Genomic DNA, 18,816 nt, shown 5'->3' on the forward strand with positions numbered 1-18,816 from the left:
GTGACATTTTGAACTGTACCGTTGTAGGCCGCGGCAAAAGAACCGCAACGATCATGATACTGGTAGATCGTAGCATGATGATAAGAGCTGTATCCAAATGAAAAGGGCATAGAGTAGTAGATGTGTTGGATATCAGTATGTGATGATAGTGTGGCATTTAATAATATTCAACTAAGAGAGTTGCTTTCTCTCTCTCTCTCTATTAACCGTGCACACCACCAGTAGTAGCTGGAGAACACTCCTTTTAATATAAGAGTTTATCACACCGGTTGTAGAGTAAACAGGGAAAACAGGCAGATACAGTATAATAGGACATGAGCAGGCATATGAAATTTCGTATTATCGGTCCATGCTGTTGGAGCTGTTGGAGCATATTATCGCACGAGTGACATCTTTTGCATCAGTTAAATGCCTTAAATGGTGTGAGGTTTGTCAAATTATTGGTTTACATTTCTAGTACCTCTTTTGCGATACAATTTTACACAACCGTATCTCTGTAGAGGTTCTTTTGCAATTCTTTAAAGATGGGATTTATTTTCATATTGAATTTAATATTTGACGTACCAGTAGTGTATGGGGCAGTGCGATTAAGCCTCTCTAATCGCAAATAGTACAGAGACACATTGGACTGATCGCCGTTTATGTAACGTAACACATGTGAACGATGGGTTTTTGAAACGTATGTTTTGTAACGGTAGGTAACGGTAGGATGGAATTAAGTAGATGCCTCCTAGCGTGACCAATCAGTCCACAACATCTTTTTTTTATTATTTTATCTAAAAGACATTTATTTATGTCCCCCGCGTTGCAGATAATAGAAGGCCCAAAGCAACACACTTGTTAAGCAAAAAGTACGATGTGAAGAATTATTACGAAACGGTAGAAGAGAAAAGAAAAATGAGACATAAATCCCAGTAAATAACTCAAGTTACAGTATGTGGTAAGATTATATCGTCATTTCAAGTATTGATCTTTTTTGCATGCGTGAAGAAGTAGGGATGGAAACCCGAGAGTGGTGAAGAACGACAGACAAAAAGGGCCACACGAATCAAACAACCTGAACCACTCAAACCAATTGATAAAACAGCACTCACCTCTAATTAGACTGTAAGTTGATGAAACAAAGGATAAAACAATGGAAAGCGTTTATTTTCAAGACTTAAAATTACTTATTCGTATATTGTACGAACCAGCCAATCGAAGCAAAATATTTAAAGACACACACACTCCACAACCAGTTTGAGACGCTAGTTTGATTGACTGACATATTCTTTTATAATCTTTTTCTTCCTCTTTCTGGCGTTTTGTGCGGCGTACGCAGGAAGAAATGAGCCATTAATCTAGATAGAAGAAGGAAACAGGAAAGATGAAGATTTGCGGTTAATCTGTGGAATTAGATGAGATAATGAAAAGGATGTAGTAATCTTCACTGCAACAGCTCAAATGGAAGTGGTTGGAGGAAAATGGCCGGCACCACTGGTGGCCCAATTATTCTGCGCATCAAGGCATAAACTTACTGATTCTAGTCGATTTTTAGTTATACGGGCTGGCCTACGGCAAAATGGTTTGTATCGGGATGCCATATAATATTTGTGTTTCACTGCCCGCGATTACTTCAAACAATCGAAGCAAAGAGAGACAAACGGATACGGGGAATGCATCTTCGAGATAAAGATTTAATGGAATGTTCCCTTTTCTCTGAGTGTCCCCCTTGGTAGATGCGATCGATTAGATCCCACTGAAAAATAAGGAATGAAATGTGTGATTTTGTTTTTTTTTACAAGTAAGCTAAGTTCCACCTCATATACTGATTGATAGTGTTTCCATAATCGTTTGTGTCGCCCGTAATTAGCATGTATTATTTATTCGTTTCTTATGTATATCTTTGCGGTGACAATGCTGTGCGCAAACAGGTATGATACAAACGCAAACGCAAGAAGCGTCGGCGCGGTAGTAAATACCGTGAATAATTCCTTCTTAATTTCAATATAATTGATAGGGTGACCCTTCGAAAACAAAGAGAGAACGTAGTGCAAAAGAAATAAAGAAACAAAATTAAAGTAGAAATTGCTTTATGGCATGTCAAAGCAGAACCATATTGTACCATTTCAATACCGAAACCACGAAAAACACACTTTCACAGAGAGCAACGCACGAATAAGTGGTAAGTAAAAGATAAAATTTACGCTGTGTATGGTTTTTTGTCAGTGTTTTTTATTGTTTTGCCTTATGTATGTACAGAAGAAAAGAAAAAAGGTTAGAAATCATCAAAAATAGTGCAGTTCAAAAACATATCCTTCCAGGATAAATGTTGAAAAAAATGAAAATAAATTATATAACTTTTTAATACGATCAATAAAACATGGTATAAAATATATTGCGGTGATAAATAGTACACCCGATAAAGGAAATAGGAAATACATTCGCTCAGCGGAGTATGCAAACTACTAGATTCTGTACATCCGTGCCGGTTTCTCCCGATTCCGATTGGACCATCTTAAAGGTGGTGAAGAGTTCCCGTTGTGTTTGTCGTATCGATCGATGTGATGGATTTATTCGATAATCATCTCATAGCGATCCACTTCCGCACACATCCCATTGAAGTCGTCAACAAACTGTTTGAATTCCTTTGTCTGTTGGAATGAAATAATGATGCAGTACAAAAAAGAATAAGCACAATTAATGACAGGATTCATATTTTCATTGCTATAGATTATACCTGTTCTACTTTACGTTGAGCTTTACGTTTAATGGGCTTTTTCTTTCGTTTCGCAACGTCCGTTTCTGAGTCTGAGCTCAGCTCTTGTGGCGGAGCGTTTTCCTCATCCTCCTCACTGTCGTCGTCCAGTCCCAGATTCGCTAGGTATATATTTATCTTTTTCCGCCGAGGTATGCGTGTGTAGGTGCGTTGATGGGCCTAAACATGATATAAAGATAAGAAAAGGACGCAACAATAAACATAATTTTTTTCGTAGGCTTCATCAAATGCTATCGCATTGGAGTGTGGAGATATTGACTCGACTGCGAAGACGAGCGAAAATTCCTCCAAGTCTTCTTAGGTTAGAGAACGACGTGACCACTTGCGATAGCGCTTTATTGCAAGTCTCTTTTTCCGTAATCTTCTGCAGTCTACGCGATAGATCTCTTATGAAGGCGATATGGTTAAAGAAGCCTTGTTTCGAGTGCTTTTAACTTTGTGCAAATCGTACCACTTGTTCGACTATAATGTCCCTGTGTGCTGTTTTTGTACACGGCATCGAGAATCCCATTGTTTTTACCTATATTATCATTATTGTACAATTGTTGTCTTTCCTACTGCTCTCTCCTATCTCCTTAGCAAATTAATCAATAGTAAAAAACATAAACATAACAATAGTAAAAACCATTGTGATGCTAAAATGGATTAAAATAAATTCTTAACACTTACGGACTTGTTTAACCATTCCTGTCGATCCGGCGTATCGAACAGTGCGACATCGGGCTCATTGTTTTGCGCACCGTGGTCATTTTGCTCTACAGCTGCAGCTGGTTCAGTGATAAGTTCGATCGCCGACACATCTGGTGTTTCAACATCAAACGGCTGCAATGATTTCGGTGCCACTGTCGCTTGCACCGTCGAGGATCCTGTTTCAGCAGGGCGAGGTGTAGATGCAATGAATTCACGCAACGTATGCGGTCGTTTTGTTGGACTGCCAAACGCGCGCAACTTTGTTGTGGGAAACCGTGTCGGTCCACTAGAGCGGTTTTGGTGTTTGGGTTGTGTTCGGAAAAAGGGTCGTTTGGGAAGCAATTGCTTCATGTTCCGCAATCTTCGCTGAAGCGTTTCGTGCGAAATGTTAAGCGGCATGGGAAGTGTGACTTGAGCGGTTGATGTTTCTTCTACACTATCGCCAGCGTCATCAAACCCAAAGAAATTCCGCGTACCCTCTATCGCTTCCGTACTGCCATCGTTGCTGTTGTGGCAAGTATTATCGTCATTATAGGCGCAATCATTATGCGCGGTTTCGTCGTTAATTTCTACCACACTTCCAACGTACGGTTCTGAAAGATCCGGTGTCGGTCTTTGCGGGACATTCTCAATGTCTTTTTGCTGTTGTTTGTCGTTGATTTGGATAGATTCATTCTCCTTGTCATACTGCAGCTCTCGGCGGATGGTGTTCGGGCCGGTTGTCGGATTTTTAGCCAGCGGAGATATTAATGGGCTAGTACGCTGTGGAAGTGGCACCACATTCAAAGGCATCAAAGGGTTCCGTTTCGCATTGGTACCGCGTTCGGGTAGAATTATGACATCTTTAGGCGGTTGGGAAGTTGTCACTTTATGCAATTTTGTTATTGGACCATTTCCATTACCCTGTAGACCTGTGTCAGCTGCCTCAAACGAGGACAGTGCAGGTGGACGATTTTCTACGTCGGAATCATTTATGGCCGAATGGAGCTGGTCGATCATGGAACGGAAATGATCGGTGCTAAGATTGAAATTGTGTACCGCACGCTGCTGTTCGAGCGATAGTGGCGAAGGACAAGCCACCGCACGATTGTCAGACTGTTCAGTTGTCCGCTGTAGGTTGTTGATGATTCGCATCGATCGGTTAAACGTATTCATCGAACGATCGTACCATTTCTTCAGCTTCAGACATGCCAACCGCATCGCTTGGTTTTGTTTCGGTGTGGTCCTATTCTTTTTGCTGTGGTGAATAGCTGTGATCAATTTCTGACTCATTTCACTCGTCGCCTTCAGCTCCAAGTACATTTGTTCGAACTCGCGCAAGTCTTTATCGCTCACAATGCCTTCGAAGGACTGCTCTTCGTGTATGCTGGATTCGGCAACTTTTTCGGGTACTGGTGGTACAATCGATTCAGTTCCTTCATTTGGTGACTTTCGTCGTTCCGTAACGAAAGCGGATGTGCGCACGGGGATGTTGTTGTTTTCTATAGCAAAACTTTCATACGAAGGAAGCATCTCTTTCGTTCGATGAGTGTAGCTCGTTCTGGGTACGGTTATTTCATCTTGCAGGCGCCATGGTGAAGCAGGCTTTTGTGCAGCTGTTACGTTGAGATTATTCACCTTGTTGAACGGAGTAGACGTGAGAGCAAGTGGTGGTTGCGCTGCTTTAAGTCGATCCACCGTAGGGTTACCAATACGAGAGACTTTCACGGAAGCGTTATAATCATGATAAGGAAGCTCAGTGTCATCTAGCTGCTGCGGTTCTGGCACGGGTGATGCTACCACGGGTGGTGTTTTGGGAATTTCCATGTTAATCTTATAGTCCACCGTGTCGGGTTGCTTTACGGGTCCGCCTCCCAGCTGTTTAATGATTTTTTTCAACGTTTTTTTATTACACCCGAATGGATTTTGCTGTTTCGGCGGTTTTGGCTTGGGTTTGGCAGCAGTAGCTTTGCGCTTGTTTTTTACTGACGTTTTCTGGACCGTTTTGTGTCTAGCCGCCTTTTGGGTGGTTTCATTCGATTTGGCAATTTCACTGTTTTGAGAGGACGATAGAAATTCATACACATCATCGTTCTCTTCGTCCTCGTGCTCAATTAGTAGTGGCAATGATGGTTGAGTCGTTGGATGAGGCTTTTTAAATCTGTCTAACTGAGCTGTGTGAGTAGTTTTTGGAACAGCAAGATACGAATGGGCCAGCCGGTTTCGCTCGGGCACGGGTGGAGATTCCGGAACTTCGATTATTGGGGACGAGATCATAATTTTGGGTTTAGTCATAGTTGATCTTGTCCTGGCCAGTAATTTGTTTTCAACCTTGATGCGACTCTTTGGGCGCCATCCGATTTCACTTGAAGAACGTAATGAAACTCTACTATTCTGCGTCGAGTCTTCATATTTGAGACGCTTTAATTCAGCCTCCGACAAAGCCGAAGCAATACGTTTGATGGAAACAATTAGAATTTTAAACGCATCATTGTTCAATTTACTCAACGAACGATTTGAAGACGAAGTACCAGTATTGATGCTTTGTTTCGCAGCTGCCTCACTGCCAGTGGTAGCTTTTGAAGATGCTGTTGCTGCTGAACGCCGTAAAATAGAAGGTGCAAACACGCCTGTCTTTGGTGCTGGTATAATGTTATCAGACGTTCGTTGAGGTGCTTTGCGGGAACTAATGGCATTGCTGTCACTTTCGATAGTTTTTATCGGCGTTCGTCTAGTAACGCGACGTGTCTCTGTAGTGGCAACATCTTTAGGCGTGATGACATCTTTTCCGGAGCATGATAGATCTGCTTTTTCTGCAATACTTTTCGTACTAATGCAGGATTGGTCCAGGTGTATGATGGAAGTTCCAGTATTGATGGTTTGTTTATCAGCTTCTAGCGAGGGTTCTTGAACTGGAACTTTTATACTGGGGCTTCGTTTGGGTGGAGATACACCCGTGTCTTTTTCTGTAATAACATGATCGCTCTTTCGATTTGAAGATGTCCGAGAAGCAATGGTGTTTTCATTGCTGTCGAGATCTTCTAACGCCATGCCTCTGGTAAGGCGACGTGGCTGTGAGTCGGTAACATCTTTGGACGTTTGTACGATGACATCATTACTGGAGAATGTTTGTATTACATCCGCTAATTCGGTAACATTTGTCATGCCGATACTGGACTCGTCTAAATGTATGATCGAATGCGAGTCGTCAGCAGCAATATTTACCGTGCCGCTTCGCTTCTCAGCCAAAGACTCATGTCTTCTGATGCTTCTCGTTAGCCGGGAATTGGTTCGTCGAGTTACATAGCTGTTCCGTTCTGTCGATTGGAGATTACTCTGTCCGGAAAAGGACTGTTTTACGGTTACATCTTTCTCCGGGACATTATGATTGACGTTGCTGACATCTGAAACGAGGAAAATATATGACAGGTTATAGAGCAATATGCAAATTTAAGTTACTAATAGCTTCTAACCTTTTATATGTTTCGTGGGATACTGCAGTTGTGAGCCTGGTGAAAATATATCTGTCAGCAGTACCCTGCAGCCCATCAATCTACGCTGTACATCGGGTAGAATGATGCATTTGTTTTCATCTTTTTTCCCGAGCTGGGTTCTCTGGGATCTGCGTGACGTCACACCTGGTGCTAAGTTATCACTAATAGACACTGATGAACGCCGTCTTGTACGTCTTGAAATGGGATTCGAAGAATTATTACTGTCCACGGTGAAGATGTCTGCAACGGTTGGCGGCATTTTGAACTAAAACCGTATGTTGACCATGCAGCGCACACACACACACATACATCCGCCACAAAACAACGCTTCGGAGAAGCGCACTCAATTTATCGTACTAAAACCCGTAGAACTGCGAGTAGAATGCACTGCACTGATGGCCAAATGGATATCGTTCACTTGTGTAAGCACGTAAAAATAAAGATATCAAAAATAAATCGTAAATTCACCGACAATTACGCAGAACGTAGAAACGCACTCGTTAGCGTCTGAAATGCTTGTGGTAAATGAAGTGAGATTGAAATTTTGACAGCTATGGACACTGGGATTGAGCATAGATCATTTCGGTCAAATTTTGAACAAATTGCAGCTCCCAATTGAAATTTTAGACTGAAGAAATGTCATTTCTCCCAATATTGCATACAAACAGGGGTAAAATTTGGAGCATTTATAGTGCCATCTGTGATCAAAATGGACGTACTATCTAATTCATGGTGAATGGTTTTGATTTACCCGTAAATAAAATAAAGTAAGTAAATAAAGAGTAGTAAAGTTATTTAAATAATTAATGTATACTATGTACATATGAAGGGCAGGCACCGATTCACACCATATTAACCGTTTCATACAAATGTTCTCTTTTGTCCGGTCTGATACATTTCCTGCCGTGATGTCGTTGCAGGTGTGGTTCGTAAGCGTTGGTAGCAGCGGGTTGATGCACCAGTGACTTTTCCTCGGAGTGATGCCTTGCGCGTAATACATTTAACACTACCCAGCCTATCAGAGGAACAACCGCCAGTGCAATCGGTATTAGAAAGAGCACCATAAGCCCTACGTATCCACCGGCTGACCCCTGCACCGGCATCCCGTTGGTATGCACAAGATTGACGTACGCATCGGCCATGCTGACACCGACATAATTAATGCCGACGCACACGTATATCCCGATGTCGCGCTCGGACGCATTGTACAGGATCAACTTGCTCAGATAGACATCGTACGACAGGAGCTTTTCGCCAGCCGACGGTAGCAGCTCGTAGGAATTCTCCAAATACCGGATCGATTTGTTCTGATTGAAGTTGTGCTCCCCGAGCGGTTTGTTGATACGCCGGAACCACTTAATGGTGGGTTGCACCTTGCTGCGCACCAGACACTGCAGGACGATTTGCGTGTCAATGATAGCCGTCGTATTGGCGGGCAGATTGTCCAACAGTTCGGGTGCCGGTATTGACTCATCGAGCGGCCACTCTGCAAAGTAGGAAGAAAGGGTGTACACGTGGTATTATTTACCAATAATCCATGGGTTGGAGATGGTGTTTGCCCGAATTTGTTCCTGCACCTACTTGTCACCACCAGTTCGAACGTTCGGACGAGCTGTATGTCTAGCTGGGTTTGATTGTCCGTCCGGTAGGGATGTATCGTGCACCGGTACAGTCCGGCGTCCGTTTCCGAAACGTTGTGTATGGTCAGCGTGACCTTGCATGGCTTATTATCGCACTCAAGCGGATGCCAATCGAGCGTGTCCAGGATGGCAGGGTTACTGCATGTCATGTGCTGAAAGCCACCACCGCCGCACGGCTGCAGGATGCGAGAAAAAAGGGGCCAGCAAGATAGATTATTGCGGTGCATGAACAACTAATAAGTAACGCACCTTAAAGTACCACTGCACATCGGAAGAATTCATATGATCCGCATGATGCTCCTTGATACCGCACCTAAGGCGAGTGTCCGCACCGGCAATACATTGTTGTAGTTTGGGTACTGGAAGGTGTCGGATAAGGAGAATCAAAAGAGGGAGAAGAATACAGTTAGTAGAAGTAGATCGAGTTATTGATTTTCCATTACCTACTCTCAACATCGGTCGATGCCGGTCTGCTATCAACGGTACACGAATGCCGTGGCGTGCAGGTCAGTAGTAGCACAAAAAACACTGCACCGGGATGCAGCTTGGCGTACGTGGGCATCCAGTTCATGACCGCACTCGATGAAACGTTTCCATTCGCAGGTTATACATCTTTCAGCATGGGAATTCTTCCGTGCTAGTTTACCTGATGCTGTGGTTTACTGAAACGAAGGCAGATGATATGTGTATGTATGTGTGAAATAAAACAAGATCCGGAAGCAAGCAACCATAGTAACCATAGCAGTAGTCTGTTCTGTAGAACTTCTTCTATCCATCCATCCATCGATACCGTTTCATCAGCACGTGGCCACTGTACGGTCTTCGTTCGCGAAGGAATCCAAGCTGAGCGTTGGTTTCGCGTCGAAATAGCGTAAGTTTTATTGTGTGAGGTTTGGTTTTTTTTTCTTTAATTTTTCCGCAAGCATCAGCACCCACTGAGTAATCAAAATATGTGAGAAACATTTATCACTCAATCGTCGCTGGCTGGCAAAAGTAAACATACTCTTTTCAACGCTTCTCTTCGACACTGCATGGATCTTAGAATCACGTCCTTCGGTCATTTACAAGGGAATTCTCACCCTCAGGTGGTTTTACGTGTGTTTACTTAACCACACAAAACTAGTTCGATTTGGGTCTAGAAACTGTTGCTTCATCCTAGAGGGAGGGATTCAAAGAATTTCACGGAATGGGTCATCCAGTGTGATTCTTATCACGTGACCAGCTGATTAGAATCTCGTTGGAATTATTGCTGGAGTGCTTCACCGTCATTTGTAAAACTTTTTAAGACTTTATTAACTATTTGTACATAATGTTTTGTCAAGTTTGGTCAATAATTTCATCTGAGTGAAGGATGATTGTTACTTAAAGATCTCTTTGAAGTTGTTCCAAATCGTTGGAGTTAATGGACAGAACTTCTCCACTTGAAAGATATCCGACCAGTGATACGGGACATTTATATTTACAGTACTTCCGAGATTTGGGGTTCGGATAGCTTTTAAACACCTCAGAATCACAGGACTATGGACGTGATAAGTCAGCACCTAATAGGTGATGATCTTACTATTGGTTTAGATTTGTCAAACCTCGGTAGGATAGTGATGTCATGAGAGTGAAGCTGGACAACCTGCTTAGAATTGTTCAAATGATGCCGTTGAGATTTTGAAAAGAAGAAATGGATGAACGCTAGCGCCATGGTAGTAGCGCCTGATCGTTAAGCGGGTCTATTGTCAATATAGTAGTTCTAGTAAATCTTGTGGGAAAATCGTTATCTTAGTTAAATCCACGACAAGTAAACGACAACTACAAATGGCATGTGGAACGGAAATATGGATCTAATGCATTGAAGATCATGATCGTCTAATCTATTGCAGTGTATATAACAATTGTAGTAAATAGTAATAATGGTAAAAATAAGTATAATAGGTCACTATCTGGAAAGTTTTTCATATAAAATAAGTAAAATATAATCTTAATAATAAGCCCTTAAGCAAAACTAGGACATAAGAAAGAGATTGTTTGGGGATGATCCAGCCACGATTTGACATGATTCCAGACACAATAATGGACTAATGGAGTAATTTCATAATGGATTTTTTTGCACATTATAACGACCCTCATTAATATGGTTTTAAATTCATAAATAATAAAATCCTTTAAACAACGATTAGCAATATACTTGACGAGCAAAGCAGAGAAGATAAACATTGCTTAAAGGTTTGAAGAACCGGTCTTCCGTTATTGAAACGAACTGGGTCTGGTGTGACAGTAACGAGCAAAACAAAACATACAAAAAAATGACATAACCGGCCAAGTCTACACTCCGAGGAAATCATTCCTTAAGACGTTTCCCGTCTTCCCGGTGAAGTGAAGGTGGGCAAAGTAATCCAAACAGCTCCATAAGCACCATTATTTCTCATTCAAATAATGCGAGTAAATTCATTTGAAACGACATTTTCCGGTTTGCCGGTCGTTGGCCGTACGGCGAACGCGGACAAGGTGCACCAAACCTCGTCCAGCCGGATTTAGTGTCTCTGCCGCTCAAGACGAAGTGTTCTTCGGCGTTGTTATGTTTCGCATCCCCATCTTCGCATCCGGAATCCGGACCCGGTGGCTGGTGAAGAGCGGACAAAGAAAAGAACGGTCCGGGTAAGGGGTTATTTTGCTTGCACTTGAACTAGTTGGACTGTTGGTCCATAAATCAAACACTTGTTTCCTGGTAGCACCATTCCGGCCACGGGAAGACGAGAACGAGGGAGGGTGCATCACTCCCCCTTCCATCTGCGTAAGCTCCCTTCTGTGGGGAAATCATTATTTATATGCGATTCGCGCAAGCTTTTCACGCGTTGGACAGGATTTGTTGCCGCGACCAACCATTCCAAACACTAGACGCAACCCACGCCAAGGTCAGTCGCGTGGAACAGCGTAAGTAAAGTTCTGGTCGCACCATCAGTCGGCAGGCGAACGGCTAGTGGCGACCGGTGAGACAGATGATAAAGATGCGAACAGGAACTACTTCCGTGCACATTATCTCACCGTTTGCCACCAGTCGTTTTCATTCCCTCAACTGTTTCTACTTAGAATACTAATACTGACTGGTGGAAAGTATGCGCTTGCCTGGATCGGTTGGAGCGTTCGGGGCAGAGAGTTGGCCGAGGAGTAAATTTAACGAACAGCAGGGCGGTTTTTCTCGGGGTTCAGGTGCAGTAAACGCTTAAGTTATAAAGCGCTGGGATTTTTGAAGTATATTTCATACTTCCACTTTTGTATTGCAAGATTCCATTCCCAGCGTGGGGAATTAGGTTTTGTGCTGAATGAATGACATGGCAAACAGAGTGTGGTAATTTAGAATTGGGACGGTTGTTTAAGATAGGGTAAAAAAATCTTACACTCACTACAAATTTCCCTTGCGTTAGGACTATTGTTTGTTGTTGTTCCATTCTGAATAAAAGTTGGAAATGGAGCTTAAACACTGTACTCCGGTAACCATGGGAGATCTCTCGCTTAGCCGCCATTTTCTTGCTCTACTCAGTGAACTTTTGAACTCTAGTCTGTGATTGGCTTTCTTCTGCCTTTCTCCAGCATAATCTAAGCATAATGTAACGTAATATCAATGACATTTCTACATAGTGCTAGTGCTTTGCCCTTTTCAAAGAATTTGCAACTGTATCTCAGCGCGCTGCCAAGTACGTGGAAAGATATGGTCAAACGAAAGCATCCAGCCAGCTTCTTCATAAAACACTCAGCAAATCTTTACTATCGATAAGAGGAAAAAAAAGAGAAAAAAAACGTTTGTTCGCTGTTTTTCTTCACACATGGCAATCCATTCGTTTCGGGTCAAACACATTCCCAGGCATGGAGGAAAATTTATTGCAACCTAAACTATTCATCGTACAAAAGCGGCAAGCACATTTCCTTCTTTTCCCCGGGAAATAACGTTTGAAGTGTTTTGGCCCACTGTCCCCACCCGGTACCGGTATTGTGTGAAGATGAGAAAACTGCGTCAGGAGTTTTGCTACACTTTGAGTTATCGTATGACTCACAAAGCACACCCATAAATCAGTAACTTCGACGTTTCAATTGACGTGGAACAGCTGGAGATGAAATTTTGACCTACCGCTTTGCTTGGTACGGACGCAACCATGTAAATATACTCGCTCTCTGCACTGTCTGTATGTGTGCCGTTTAGTTTCTTGAGATTGTTTAGAATGTTTTTTGCATGTTGCTGCTGCTGTAAAAATGCATCTTAAGGAGAGTGAGGTCGTGCAATGCTTAAGAAGAAGCATCCTATGCAGGAGGGCAAAGATGGACCGTGCAGAGCAGTGGGAGTTCCAATGAAGGGAAAACATTCAAATCAAGCACGAAAAGGTTACTGCCGAGCACTAACACTTCCATTGATTCATTGCCTTATGAAGTGTGCTGGTCGAGAGGGAGGTTTTTTTTTGCTCAAGAACTCTAAAGAACGTTCGAGCTAAAAGTTTCGAGAAACCCGAAACCTTTGTTAGCGAGCTTTACGAGGCTTTTGCCATTGCCCCGTAACGTCGGCTGTGGTTCAGTGAATTTTGTACGATTCGAATTAGCTTATTTAACATAAATGCTCGGATGGCATTCGGGAGGATAGCACGGACGGCAGGGCGGTTGTATCAACATTGGTTAGAAGGAAAGTTTTCTGGCAGAAGGACAAGCAACTTTTGGAGTGCAAAAAAAAAAAAAAGAACAGCAAATTCATGATTTGCGCAGCTCCAAAATGTGTTCTTCTTCGATGACCATCACTTTGAGCACACAATTTGAATATTGCCCCCTCCCTGTCCCAGCCCCCTAGCGATGCCTTCTCCAGCTTCCCGTCGAACCAACCGGTAACCGTGCACAAAAATTGGTGGCAAATTTGTAAGATTTCTAATCTGTTGCTCTTGCTGGTGCTGGGCAAGGACATTTTGATTGCCGTTTGCGATGCTGGCTTCCACGTGCTCTCGGCGGAGGGGGCCAGTAAAGCGCTTGTAGCCGAGCGTTGGTCGTAAGCTGCTTATCGGGTGGTGATGTTGGCTGAGATTTAGCGGTTCCACATTCCCGGTATGAATGAGCTAAAATCGGCTCTAGCCGGCCCGGGGCTAAAGCACACCGAGAAGAACTTGTGATGGATAGTGGTGTGGTTTGGTAAAAGCGAAGCTTCTAGTGCAGCTATTAGTGCGGCAGAGTTAGATTAGCAATTTCACTGTACCAAGCTTCGGCAACGATGAATGGAAGTGCTATTTATATCGAACCGGGTAAGCTTCTAACTGTCTTAGCCGGAAGTGGCACTTTGTGTGTATAAAAATAGAAGAGGGCAACATGATCTACGTGCACCTATACAGTTTTGTTGACGAGGTCAACGGCTAGTGATACGGTGGCGGGTTGAATCAACGACGATTGTACGAGAGGCAATATTTTATGCAACCTATGGTACAAAGCGAGTTTGTAGGATGAATTATATTGTTTTTCAACAAGCAAACAGTTTATTTGTTTCATTACTAATCGCTCTAACGTTCTAAGACCTGGCGTTTGCTGGCTATACAAAATGGTCGAGTCCTTATCGTGAGGATCCTCGAAGTATTTTTTTTTAAAGATTATTTGGAGTTGGAGTTTCTACCGATAGTCAGAGGTTTTTTGTATCTAGCAGATTAATCGTAGGTTGTATTGTGTTATGTACACTTCTTAATATGAAAGTGCTAGTTTTAGATTTTAAAACATAAGATTAGACATGTTTGGATCGATTATAATGACGTTCTAGTCACAGAGAATCCTTAGCAAATTGAATATCTAAATAGTTTATTTTTCTAACATAACGCAACAGTTTTGAGAGGTCTAAGCCTGTCATTTTTGGCTCTCTTTGGCATCGTTTAATGGTAGCCGAATTGTCAGGCCTGCCTACGGAGAATTGGTACGGGTGGGAAGAGTGGCACCGCCCCAAATAGTATCTTAACACCTAAAATATATAATGATCTTAAATCTAAACTACGTTGGAAAGACTTCACGTGCCTAGAAGTAGCGTAGTCGTTTACTGATCATCATTTATAGACGAAAGATCATTAGAGCACTGTTGGCGATTAAAACACTCGATCATTCTCGGGATTTGGTTCAGGAGGAGCCATAATTTTTACATCATCCTTAAGAATATGAATATTCGACCATCCAACGTAATGTTGCCTTGATGGTCGTGCTCTAAAATTGATGATCCGTTGATCATCAATTTCTGAGTCGATCCTCAAATTGAATGCGCAATAGCGCTTTGAGTATCCCACAGGGCAAGAAGCCATCGACATTATGGTCATCATGGAAAAATGTTCCTTTTTTTTCCTGATGCCCTTAAGTGTACAAAGCTTAAGGTGCAATAATCCTACATTAAATTTATTCACATACCAATAGAATATTAAAAGGGAGTCATCAGGGACCAGAATTTTAATGGAAACTGTTTAACTGCTCCAACACTAAATGGAACAATTTACAACGCAAACAAAACGCTTAAAGTTACAAACCAATGCTCATTCCATTTCATTATTTACCGTTTACCTAGCAGGATGGGTTGAAGTTTACACATTGTAATAACGTCGGCATTTCAGCACCGGCACAGTCACGCGCGCGCACGCCAGTGAACAGCGAATGGAGAAGAAGTAATTAATAATTGATATTAAGAAACTTTCCGCATGCAATGCACGAACGGTGAACGCCGGTAGAGTGCGTCCCATCATCAAGTGCTGCCGGTCCAAGCCGGTGAAATGTCAGCTGCATAATGGAAGAAGTTAAATAGTTGCTAATATTTTTCTCACCCACTGGCTCTGTTCTTTACTTTTCCGGGGCATTTTTTTTTTGCTCCCCCTCTTTGTTTTATTCTACTTCCTGGAGAAACATTTTCATTGCATTGCATTCGGATCAGGGCAGTTGGATACTTGGTTGGTGCTCATGCAGCAGAAAGTGACTCTTTCGAAGGAATGCATTTCTGCACTGGCACAGATTGCGTACATCGGAATCGGATGGTTTTGGCTGGAACGATACAACGATCTTCCCTTCCCAGCAATGGCCAACGGTGATGTGTAGTTAGGAGATCCTTTCTTTGCGGAATTATGCCATTTTTTTGCACTCCGTCCCTCACCCCTCACTCTCTCTATCTCGTACACGTGCAGTCTGGATAGCTTTGCTCAAACTTTAATTTATTTAATTATGTGCATTTATTGTTCGCATTGCTGCTGGCAACCGGCAATACCGGCAGTCAGTCGGTTGTAACAACCGGGACAATGGTAGGTTAAGTGTTGTCAGCACCAGAAGGTATCCCTTTTTGCCAATCCGAATCAGACATTCGTGTTGCACTCTTCGCTTCCATCACTTGCCAACATGGTCCCAACATCCCGGATGCTGGGTGCGCTTTACGTTGGTTTGTGTCTTGCAGCTGGGGTGCAGCTGGAAACTTCCTGCACAGAACAGCATCAGAAGTCAGAAGCTGCAGCTTTTACTGTGGCTGATACAGTTTGCATTGCGAATGAGAAATATTTTTCTTTGCCCATTGAAAGAAAGTCTAAGAAAAGACCATTCTTTCGATTTGTTGTATTGTTGGAAAGTGTGAAAGGTAATATTATGACTTATTGCAACTGGATTGTGATATATTACTTAACGTTCTCGACCATTACGATTTGAATCAGGTTGTTTTTCTTAAAGGAACGGAACAACGGAAGATCGACGAAAATTTTTCATCCCAGTTCTAAAAACATCATTAAACAGAGGATGAAAACATAAGTAAACGTTAACTTTACAACCATCGCAAAACGAACTAAACATGTAAGTAGAAAACACCTACTTTATGAATATTTATGCACCTAGGTTCGATTGTTCCACAGAAGGAGCGGAACGAACCTAGTAGGTTCGGAACGAAATTCACATCACTAGAGCTAACAGGTTCAATTGCTGTGCAGAGATATAACTCATCTCTTCTGAATCTTCAGGAATATCACTGCTAGTTTCAATTTGCTTGGAGTTCTACAGACGCTTCCGTGTTTTATTTCTGAAACTTAACATTAGCCCTTTCATTTATTCATTTAACCCTTCATGTTCGCAAAGTTTGGTTGACCATTAGTACTTTCTGTTCTAAGCTCGTGTGGTGTACAAATGATTTGTCAGTCACCTTTAAGTGGTACCATTGGCCTAAAAAATGTCGTTTCAAACTGTAAATTTCTCATGACATAATAAAATTTCCCAGCCTTAGAATGAAATCGTAATCGCAAGACACAATCGCTTTAATAATATCTAGTTCTTCAATTGAAAAATTCTTCTTCCCGGTATTAATGTACAAACAATCTAATCTAAGTGTAATTGTAATCATGGCTTTCGATCGTTGTTCATCGCTTAAATACCCCTCCGTTAAATGCGATTAAAACCCCGCAAGCGTAATATGATTGCCGGATATCGATCGGCTTATGGGTAATAAATAACGAAAATCAATCCAAACCGATGTACAACCGTTCGAAGATCCTTTCAATCGGTTCATGTACGATGGGCCTCTTACCCAAGCCTCGCCCCGAAGAAGGCTTATTGTACGGTTCATTAAATTTTATTGCGCCTAGCTTAGCGACCGGCGTTTGTGGACGCCAAGGGTGTGCGAAAGCTAACATATATCGGCCACAGCCCCAAGAAGCTCGCCGGGTGTAGCGGGGGATCCCTTTGCCCTGATAAGGAGAGGCGCACCACAGACACACGAACGCACGTTGTGTGCTGATAAGGGCAGTTCGAAACCTAGCTCGTATCAAAAAATCAACACAGCTGTACCTCCGATATATACCCTACCTTCTTCACGCCACATTGAGAACCAGGGCAGCCAACCGGGGGGATGTTTTGCGAGCGCCCTAAGCTGAACCTGCACCACCGGCACGATAAGCGGTCGTTGTGGAAGCGATAGTGTTCCACGGTTCCGTGTGGTTTGCTCGTTGTTTCTGGTGCAACCAGATCGAATGTAGATATTTTACTGTTCGTGCTAATTGCTACACTGAATTGTACTGCTTGCTTCCCGTATTGAAACTTCCACGCTTCCGACCTACATTGTGTTGCAGTTGAAGTGGGCTTCCGTTCGATTGCCGATCTACACTGCCTGGTGACGACGTGTGGCTGTTATCGGTGATGACGTTTGTCAAACGTTTCACTGAATTTTCACACACTTTGAGCCAGAGGTTGGTTGTTAATTAAAAAGAAAAAAATATCATCCTACTTTTTTCCATTACATTCTGGTGGTGGAACTCTCTTGTAAACTCGTTGTAAATGTGAGTTCCACAGCGTACATAAAACGTTCTGGTTTTCACATCACACTGTCACTGCTTTAACGGTTGCTTTAACTTAGCTATCCTTCGATCCGTTACTAAGCAACAGTTAAAAAAAGGATAAGACAAGCATAAAGCTGGTACACTTGATTGAGGGTGAAGCACGCACTCTAGCACGCATCGATCGCAGGTTCAATAAACCGATCGCCGAGTGTTTGTAGGCCGTGTGTGCTGTCCACACTGCACCGGTAGTGTCCATCGTCCGTACGGATCGGCGGTTAAAATTAGACTGGAAAATGTGTAAACACACCGTATCACCGCGCACTTTATTGTTATTGACTGGGAAACCACCCCGTGTGGCTCCATATGTGTGTTCGCGCCACCCAACCCCCTTTAGCCACGGCAATCCCATCACCGTGACCGTGTATTGGTGAAGCGTAAACTCACCCACCTGTAGCGTAGGGCGTACAGTGTTCGATACACGACGCGGCCCCACTATCCGTATGTGTGGGGTTGGAGGTGTTCTGGCATGGTACAGATAAATAATAAACAGCAGGAGGATAAGGCACAATACACGGCACACGCATACACACCCGGCGAAAGAAAACGCAGGGATGGGATGCGTCATCTTTTTACATGGCGGAAAACGTAAACAACGTGCGATCGCGCGCGTACACACTCATCCACGCTGCTCTGCTTCGTACAGCGCTAAACTCAAGGTTGGCTTGCCCGCTGGTACGATACGCGGCCACAATGTGCGTTCCGTTTTGGATGTTGGAGGGCTGTATATTGTTTTTTTCTTTCGCGCGCGTAAATGTTGTGCCCGCCACCAGGTTTGGAACGCATATGCGAACGGTTTGTGGTACGCTGCTTCGGTCAAGCATGTTTGTTTGTGCGAAGAAATAGGGATATTATTGAAGTGATTTATTTTTTTGTTTCAATGTATATTTTGCATAAGTAAATAAGTAAATTATTTGTTCAAC

General features: G+C 42.9%; 2 protein-coding genes across 2 annotated transcripts; both read right to left on the bottom strand.

Annotated features, from left to right (window-relative positions):
- Positions 1-2,552: 2,552 nt before the first annotated feature.
- LOC128716184 (uncharacterized) lies at positions 2,553-7,607 on the bottom strand. Its single transcript, XM_053811107.1, has 6 exons — positions 7,584-7,607; positions 6,901-7,186; positions 6,355-6,831; positions 3,428-6,057; positions 2,720-2,917; positions 2,553-2,633 (listed from the first exon to the last, which is right to left on the bottom strand). Exons 1-6 carry the CDS (start codon positions 7,605-7,607, stop codon positions 2,553-2,555), a joined length of 3,696 nt encoding a protein of 1,231 aa, XP_053667082.1.
- Positions 7,608-7,763: 156 nt separating this feature from the next.
- On the bottom strand, positions 7,764-9,132 carry LOC128708223 (fibroblast growth factor receptor-like 1). The gene is made up of 4 exons (XM_053803183.1): positions 9,009-9,132; positions 8,811-8,920; positions 8,503-8,737; positions 7,764-8,407 (listed from the first exon to the last, which is right to left on the bottom strand). The coding sequence occupies exons 1-4, from the start codon at positions 9,130-9,132 to the stop codon at positions 7,764-7,766; spliced, it is 1,113 nt and encodes a 370-aa protein (XP_053659158.1).
- Positions 9,133-18,816: the final 9,684 nt, after the last annotated feature.

This window comes from Anopheles marshallii, chromosome 2 (genome assembly GCF_943734725.1).
Source record: "Anopheles marshallii chromosome 2, idAnoMarsDA_429_01, whole genome shotgun sequence".
NCBI lineage: Eukaryota > Metazoa > Arthropoda > Insecta > Diptera > Culicidae > Anopheles > Anopheles marshallii.

What these genes read in the sequence shown, in the direction of transcription:
- LOC128716184 (XM_053811107.1), bottom strand. Translation starts at nt 7,607, where the DNA reads ATGCTCCAAATTTTACCCCTGTTT. An exon ending in TCCAAATTTTACCCCTGTTT is followed by an intron (nt 7,187 to 7,583) that starts GTATGCAATATT and finishes ATACGGTTTTAG; the next exon opens with TTCAAAATGCCGCCAACCGT. An exon ending in TCCCACGAAACATATAAAAG is followed by an intron (nt 6,832 to 6,900) that starts GTTAGAAGCTAT and finishes TCCTCGTTTCAG; the next exon opens with ATGTCAGCAACGTCAATCAT.
- LOC128708223 (XM_053803183.1), bottom strand. Translation starts at nt 9,132, where the DNA reads ATGAACTGGATGCCCACGTACGCCAAGCTGCATCCCGGTGCAGTGTTT. An exon ending in GGCATCGACCGATGTTGAGA is followed by an intron (nt 8,921 to 9,008) that starts GTAGGTAATGGA and finishes GACACCTTCCAG; the next exon opens with TACCCAAACTACAACAATGT. An exon ending in GTTCGAACTGGTGGTGACAA is followed by an intron (nt 8,408 to 8,502) that starts GTAGGTGCAGGA and finishes CCTACTTTGCAG; the next exon opens with AGTGGCCGCTCGATGAGTCA.